The following is an 8,511-nucleotide window of genomic DNA, read 5'->3' as shown; positions in this document are numbered from 1 at the left end:
TACATGGTCAAAGTAAGTGGTCCTTTAGGCACCTCAGATCAGAACTTGGTTATTGTCTCTTCTCCAGTGGAACCTTTATCTCACGGCTATTCCCAACCTCGTATTGTTTGCATTACAAGAATGCAAAATGGGATGACCTGCGAGATTTCTTTTCTTCTTTTCCTTGGTCGGATTACTGTTTCAAAACTTCTGATGTCAATGTTTGCTCAGATCGTGTCAGTGAAATTATTCTTGTAGGAATGGAATCCTTTATCCCACACTCCACTTTAAAATCTCGACCTTTATCTAAACCTTGGTTTTCCAATAAATGTGTTAAGGCTATTCAAGAGAAGAACATTGTATATCATAATGGGCTTGTTTCCAATTCTTCAGTTTCATTTTCTGTCTACATCAAACCTTACAACAATTGTAAAGCAGTTATTAATCAGTCCAAACTAGATTTTAACCAGACTAAGAGAAGAAAACTTGTTTCTTGCCTTAATGGTAGCCGAGCATTCAGGTCTCTTGCCAAAGCTATTATCCGCAACTTTTGCCCATCTTCGGTAAAACCAGATGGTTCTGTTGTCACTTCAACCAAGGATAAAGCTGACCTGCTAGCAACCCATTTTTCTTCCAAATCATGTATTAATGATCTTGTAAAACACCTCCCACCATTCACAGATTAGAGGATAACAAAAGAGCATGGCAAGAACTATGTTTACTGGCAACAATGGGTTTTTTGCTCTCATAAGTTTAGTTAAATAGAAAATCCTCTGAGATGATACAAAACTCTCTATCCAGACAATTTTATTTATTTATTTTTATATGATTATCACACATGACAAATTTTATATAAATGCAATTCTGAAATAATATACTACCTAATTTCTAAATGGCTAAGAAAACCATCAAATCAGACATTTGAGGACTTGAAATCATTACCTAATGAAGCTAACTTAAGCTAAACATTACATGATTATATTGCCGTATACAAATCATTACCTAAACTTGAGATTTAACAGATAATAGGAAAAGAATTTAAAAAAAAAATTCTCAGTAAATACCCTGGCATGCTATTATTATTTGACAGCAGTTTAAAATACTTTATTCTTTTATCATCCTATTTTAATATTTTATTTCATAACTGTGTAATAAAAATAATTCAAGAACCGCAATGCACAGTTTTTTCACTGAGCCTGAAAAACAATAACGAAAACTTGTAAGCATATTTTTCAAAAAGTTTAAAAAGAATGTTATGTAATGATTTTCACATACAATTTGGTACATGAAATACACACACAAAAAAAAAAATGGAAAAAAGGGGGGCTGCTAAAATTGTGCAGAAGTAATTAACTAAATTCTACAGTCAATATATAATTCTGGGATAAGTTAGAAATTTTTCTTTTCTCTTCTGTTTCTTCTCAAGGCACATCTTATTACAAAAACCACTAATCTGAAGTGTTAATGAAATCTAGGATGAAGCTAATCCAAGAAGAAATCCTCCAGCAAATCCAGTAGCTAAGCAAATGTTATCCTGAACAAACTGTTGACTCTATAAATTAAAACAAAAAAAAATTATTAAAACACAAACATATACTAATATTATAATATGTATTTTAGTATAGAATTCAAATGCAAGTTAATTCTCTGTTGGTTAAATATGACTTCAACATACTTGTGAGAATTTAACTGTCTTTGAACAGCTTAAACATATATGAATTCTTAGAGATTTGTGGTCAATGAAGAGTGGTTTAGAAAGATAAGGCATTTGATTCCACAGAACTAGTCTAACAGTTTGGAGTGCTGAAATTTTTAAGCAATAGTAACTGAAATGAGTTTATAAAAGGAAGAATTTAAAGTTTGTATCTGGGCATGCATTTTTGGTAGAATATAAGCATATCCTTACAAGTGAGTGCAATGACTCACTTGTAAGCATATATCCTAGCAAATGAAAGCCATTGAAAGTTTTCCAGACTTGATACACTTGGAGGAATGAACTGTTATGCTCTCGGAATGTCTGAAAACCCATAATTTTCCAAACTTTACAAACATAATTTGCTTTTAGGAAAAGAATCCATAACAAACAGATTTAATGTATTAATGTTATCCATATGGTGCTAGGAAGCCTGAGGTTTTTACTGCACCAGCAAAAAAAAAAAAAAAAAAAAAAAAAAAAAGAGGTAAAAAAGAGATTTTGGAGTTATGATTCCCCACCCAGTGTAGAAATTATTTTGCAATTCTTCAAATGTAAGACCTTGCATTAAAACAGTCCACATTTTTTGATAATCTTTGAAGTCTAAGTCATCCTCAAGAAATGCTGCTTGTCACTGATAATTAACTACTCTACAATTCTCATGTCATCAGAAAATTTTGACATCATGCCCTATATTCCTTCATTGGTACCATTTAAGAAAATCAAAAACAACAGTTTCCAGTATCCTTGGGGGAACCCATCTCTTACATCAGCCAAATCTGAGGAATAACCATTTATCAATCCTCCTCTACCTTATACCCTGCAACCATCTTGCAACCCATCTAAGGATTTTCCCTTGTCATTCCAACACATTCCAGCTTATAAGTAGCTTCTCATGTAGGAATGAGTTAAATGTTTTGCTGAAATCCAATTAAAAAAATAAATTACTTTCTAGATCCAGCTTATGAATGACTCTGCCAAAATAGCTAACCAAGTTGATTAAACATGATCTTCCCTACCAATGAAGTCAGGTTGACTGCTCTATAGTTATTCCACTTCACCCTTAGAACTGGAACTACATATTGGCAATATACTGGCACTTCTCCAATCGAAGAGAATCTCTTCTAAGTCCAGCAATGCCCCCATAATTAACCTTAATGGTTCAATGCATTCTATTGCCACATAAAAATTTTGATTTATGCTATCAACTCCATGAGCCTTACTCACCTTTAGGCATAAAAGTTTTCTAATAAATAATATTCTGAAATTCAACACTGCAATTTCATGCTACTGACTGGGAAGGGATTTTTCTGTAAATATCAAAAGTATCTATTCAAACCTCTTAAATTCAACCAAAACATCAGCTGGATTATGTACGGCTTTCCCATGCCCATTACACAAGGGTCCAATGTGATTCATCCTTTCCTTTGTATTTACATATGTGAAAAACTCCTTGTTCCCATTTTATGCTTTTTGCCAGCAGTTTCTTATGATCTACCTTTGGAAACCTAACCATTTCTGTATTAATATTATTATTATTACAGATCAACTTGTAGCCATAACATGCTTCAGTACTTTAATCACCCTGTAACTTTCCCATGCCATTTTTTCCCTGTTCTATTAAACTGGCCAGCTCCTTATTCATCCATCTTGGCATCCTCCATGTGTTATATTTCCTTAATATTATATATGCATTTCATGGCTTCTGCAATTATACTGTTTTAAAGGCATACCATAATTCTGATGTATTTGTGCTCAGCATGAACATATAGCACCTTAACACACTTGCTGGCACTTATATTTGAGAGAGCCCATTCAATGAGCCATAATTTTCATAATGGTGAGAAATAACGACATTCTGTTTACTTTTAAACTGTTATTTGTAAATAACGGTCGAAAAGTAAATGGAAATGAAAGTTTGTATTTCATAGTAAACAGTGAACAATTGCTTTTGGACTGAGCTGTAAATCAGAATAAAATTCAGTTTGATAGAAATTTTATTTTATGTACTAATACTTATGCAGACTTATGGCTAATGCTTATTTGGCTAATGCTGCATAAGCATTGGCCAAAAAACAAAAAAAAAAAACCCAACCCGTTTCACACATCCATTCCCTCTAAACGTTTGTCCAGTTCCTCCTTGAATTTATTTAACTTATCAACTTCCACAATAACAGATTGAAATTTGTTCCAGCAATCAACTACCCACTGGCTAAAAGCAAATTTCTGAACATCTATCCTATAACTGTCTTTCCTAATTTGAATTTATGCCGCTTCACGTTCGTAATCTGAGCAAGCAGAAGAATCCCATCAGAATTGAGCTTTCTCATCACATTCACAAGGCCTTATACACCTCAATCAGATCACCTTGCAAGTGCCTAGTCTCCAGATGCTCCAATTAGCTTAACTTAAGCCTTTCATGGTAAGACCATCCTTTCGTTCCCATCAACATTCTTGTTGCCCTTCCCTGTACTCGCTCATGCAACTCTAAGTCCTTCTGAAAATGAGTCCTCCAGCCCCATATACAGTACTCAAGGCGTGGCCTGACTATTGCCTTATACAAAGGGATAATCACCTCCTTTTCCTTACCACTAGCAAAATTCCTGTATATCATTGACAATACCCCATGACGTGCCCTGAGAGCCTGTCTGCACTGTTCAGAAAATTTCCTATCTGACTGACTGTCAATTACTCCCAGGTCTTTTTCATTTTCTACCACCCTAAACGTAGTACCACACAGCTGGTAAGTTTCTCTGGAGTTACTTCTACCCATATTCAGTACTTTGCATTTGTCAATGTTAAACTTCATTTGAACATCAGTTCTACTTCTTTGAATGCTTTCCATTTAGAATTTGCTGGTAACATCATCAGTTGGTCCCATTGATTACAATTTTAAAACTGTTTGAGACCACTATAGTCACCTTTATGGAAGCAAAAACCCTTCCCTTTACCTCTGATGGTAGTAATATATTTAAGAAAATCCCATATCAGTACGCTGTGATCACTGCCACCCAATGATTCCTTTAACTGCAAATTCTTACTGCACAAATAATCACTGCTGATAACCAGATCAAGAGTATCACTCTCTCTGGTTTCCTCTATAACATGTTGCTGTAGAAACAATCATCCAATATAATCCATAAATCGGCCCTGGAGGGATTGTGCAAGGCTCAAGGGGTAGAATTTTTTTCAGCCTGGACTGTACTTGTTAACAGGAGAGATTGCTTCTACAGGGATGGGATACACTTAAATAGAAAGGGTGCAAGAATTTTTGCTGATGCTGTTGAGGCAGTGTTAGGTGGGTCGGAAAACTGCTAGTTGGGGGGGATACAAGGACTAATAGATTAACAGTAGCCACTGGCAGAGGTGGAAGTGATTCTTGCACTGCTTCTATTGAAATGAGCAGAAGCCTGAAAAACAAGATACCGGATATTTCAGAGACTGCTGGTAGTCATTGCGGTACAAGTAAACACATGGGTTGTGTTAGGGTAGCTAAGAATAGAAACAGGTGCATGTATACCTGTGTGTACACCAATGCTAGGAGTTTGGTAAATAAATTTGATGAATTTGAGGTATTGCTCAAAACATCAAAGGCAGATATTGTTGGGATATCAGAGACGTGGTGTCACACAGATATAAGTAATGCGGAACTGGAATTTGGGGAATACAATGTGTATAGAAAAGATAGACAGGACAGGAGGGGAGGAGGGGTTATGCTATTAATTAAGAAACACATAAAGTCCAAGGAAGTGAAGCCAGTCGACATCGATGGACAGGGCAGTGTCGAGTCAGTTTGGTGTGACATAAGCATAGGGAATTCAAAATTGAGAGTAGGAGTGTGCTATAGGCCTAATGACTCTGATGAGTATAATAAGATATTGTACAGGGAAATAGAGTGGGCCAGTAAATCAGAGAGTCTTATAATGGGGGATTTTAATTTCCCAGATATTGACTGGAATTTGTGGGTTGGTCACTCGCACACTAGCAAGGCTTTTGTGGATTTATTGGATGATTGTTTTCTACATCAGCATGTTCGTGAGGCAACAAGAGGGAGCAATACTCTTGATCTGATTATCAGTAGTGATTCTTCATGCATTAAGAATCTGCAGATAAATGAACCACTAGGTGGCAGTGATCACAGTGTGTTGAAGTGGGATTTACTCAAGGAGGTAACTACCATCAGAGGTAAAGGGAAGGGTTTTTGTTTTCGTAAAGGCGACTATGATGGTCTGAGACAGTATTTAAATTCTATACAGTGGGACCAACTGATGATGTTACCAACAGCAAACTCAAAATGGGAAGCATTCAAGGAACTAATCTTGGAGGCTACCAGGCTTTACATACCAACTAAGAAATATTGTTCAAGGTTTAGGCCTAAATGGTTGTCAGATGAACTAATGAGACATGTGGCAGAGAAGAAAAATGCATGGGATACATACAAATTAATGGGTGACATGGAAGCCTATGATAGATATAAGTTGGTCTGTAACCAAGTCACAAAGGAGATTAGGCAGGCAAAGGCAGACTACGAAAAATCCTTGGCAAAGGATGCAAAGAAAAACAGAAAAGAGTTCTTTACATATTTGAACTCGAGAAGGAAAGGAATGAATCAGATTGGTCCACTGGATATTGATGGTTCAACGGTTGAGGATCCTGCTCAGATGGCTAACAATCTAAACGAGTATTTTGCATCTACATTCACGCATGAGGAGTTATTCAGGAAGGAGAATGATGTAGGTAAAGTAAACATGGGCAGTGAGCTGGATGATTTTGTAATAACTGAGAGGAAAGTGGAGGAGAGATTGTTGAGGATAAACATAAAAAAGGCACCTGGGGTGGATGGGATCTATCCAGTTATATTAAAGGAGGCAGCAAAGGAAGTATGCAAACCCCTAGCCATAATTATGAGAGCTTCTTTGGACTCAGGGGAGGTACCCATAGACTGGAGATGTGCAAATGTAACCCCAATTCACAAAGGAGGATCAAAGGCTGACACAAGTAATTATAGACCTGTTAGTTTAACTTCTGTTCCAGGTAAATTAATGGAGGCACTGGTTAAAGAAGCACTGCAGGATCATCTAGACAAGAATTCAGTTATAGCTCAGACGCAGCATGGTTTTGTTAAGGGCAGGTCTTGCCTGACCAATTTGATTGGATACTATGATGTAGTCACAAAAGAACTGGATGCAAGGAATAACTTTGATATTATATATTTGGATCTTAGAAAGGCTTTTGATACTGTTGCACATGGAAGACTGCTGCACAAATTGGAGCAGAGTGGTATTGGAGGCAAATTGCTGCTATGGATAAGGGGATGGTTGAGTGGCAGAAGACAGAGAGTGGTAATCAATGGACACTGCTCAACGTGGACTAATGTTATTAGTGGAGTTCCTCAAGGTTCAGTGTTGGGTCCGTTGTTGTTTTCGGTGTTTATGAATGATATTGATGATGGTATATCAAGTTTAATGTCCAAGTTTGCAGATGATACAAAGGTTGGCAGGGTCGTTAAGGACACTACTGATGCTATGCTGCTGCAACAGGATCTGGAAAGGTTGAACAGATGGGCTGAGAGGTGGCAAATGAAGTTTAACATTGACAAATGTAAAGTACTACATATGGGAAACAGTAACCCCAGAGCAACGTATCAACTCTGTGGTACTACACTGACAGTGGTGGAGAATGAAAAGGACCTGGGGGTAATTGTGCAGGCAGATATGAAGTTCTCTGAGCAGTGCAGACGGGCTGCAAGAGTAGCTCATGGTGTCTTGTCAATGATATACAGGAATTTTTCTAGCAGGGATAAGGATGTGATTATTCCCTTGTATGAGGCAATGGTCAGGCCACACCTTGAGTACTGTATACAGGTCTGGAGGCCTCATTTCAGGAAGGATGTAGAGCTGCTGGAACGGGTACAGAGAAGGGCAACAAGATTAGTGAATGGAACAAAGGGTTGCTCTTACGAAGAAAGGCTTAAGTTTTGCAAATTACAGAGTCTGGAGACTAGGCACCGGCGAGGTGATCTGATAGAGGTGTATAAGGCTTTGAATGGTTTGAGCATGCTCAATGCCAATGGGATTCTTCATCTTGCTCAGAATAATCACCTCAGAGGGCATAAATTCAAATTGCGGAAGGACGGATGTCGGATAGATGTGCGGAAATTTGCCTTTGGCCAGCGGGTGGTTGGTTGGTGGAACCGACTTCCATCACTTGTTGTTGAAGTTGATAGCCTAAACAAATTTAAAGCTCAACTGGACAGGTATTTCGAACGAACGGAGGGGTGAAATGGGAGTGGTTTTTTTTTTTTTTTTTTTTTTTTTGGCTGATGCTGAATAAGCTTGCTTTCTTGCATCATATGCCTCTACTAATGCTAATGCTAATGCTAATGCTAATGCTAAAAGTCTTGCTAGTATACAATCTGATTTACTGGCCAACTCTATTTCTCTGTATACAGTTGTTCATTGTACCCATTAGAGTCATTAGGCCTATAACACACTGCTATTCTCATTTTTTCTTTCCCAGTGCCTAGATCACACCACACTGATTGAACATTGCACTGACCATCTATGTCAACTGGATGCACGTCCTTAGAGTTTGTGTGTTTCTTAACTAACAGCATAATCCCTCCTCCCTTCCTATTCTTTCTGTACACGTTGTACTCCCCAAAATTCTGTGCTGTTTATATAAGTGTGTGTGACAGCAGAAATGATGCAAGTGAATGAGCAAAGGATGCAAGAAGCAATTAACCATACATGCTGCAGTTATAGAGCAAGCCTACAAGAAGTGCAGCAACCTGAACATAGTCTACATCAATTACCTGTACATGGCCTACATTGATTACC

The 8,511-nt window shown here is 37.4% G+C and overlaps 1 protein-coding gene across 2 annotated transcripts in view; it reads right to left on the bottom strand.

Annotated features, from left to right (window-relative positions):
- Positions 1-870: 870 nt before the first annotated feature.
- LOC150092024 (FUN14 domain-containing protein 1) overlaps positions 871-8,511 on the bottom strand; it is a 97,765-nt gene continuing 90,124 nt past the window's right edge. The window contains exon 7 of one of the 2 annotated variants that reach the window (XM_090377824.1): positions 871-1,531. In XM_090377824.1, the coding sequence (XP_090233950.1) occupies positions 1,451-1,531 (81 nt within the window). In that variant the 3' untranslated portion in view covers positions 871-1,450. The remainder of the gene's footprint in view (positions 1,532-8,511) is intronic. The other variant, XM_090377833.1, reaches the window with a different exon arrangement.

Source organism: Mastigoproctus giganteus, chromosome 1, assembly GCF_048544385.1.
Source record: "Mastigoproctus giganteus isolate SK-2022 chromosome 1, ASM4854438v1, whole genome shotgun sequence".
NCBI lineage: Eukaryota > Metazoa > Arthropoda > Arachnida > Uropygi > Thelyphonidae > Mastigoproctus > Mastigoproctus giganteus.
This window is presented reverse-complemented; position numbering and strand designations above follow the sequence as displayed.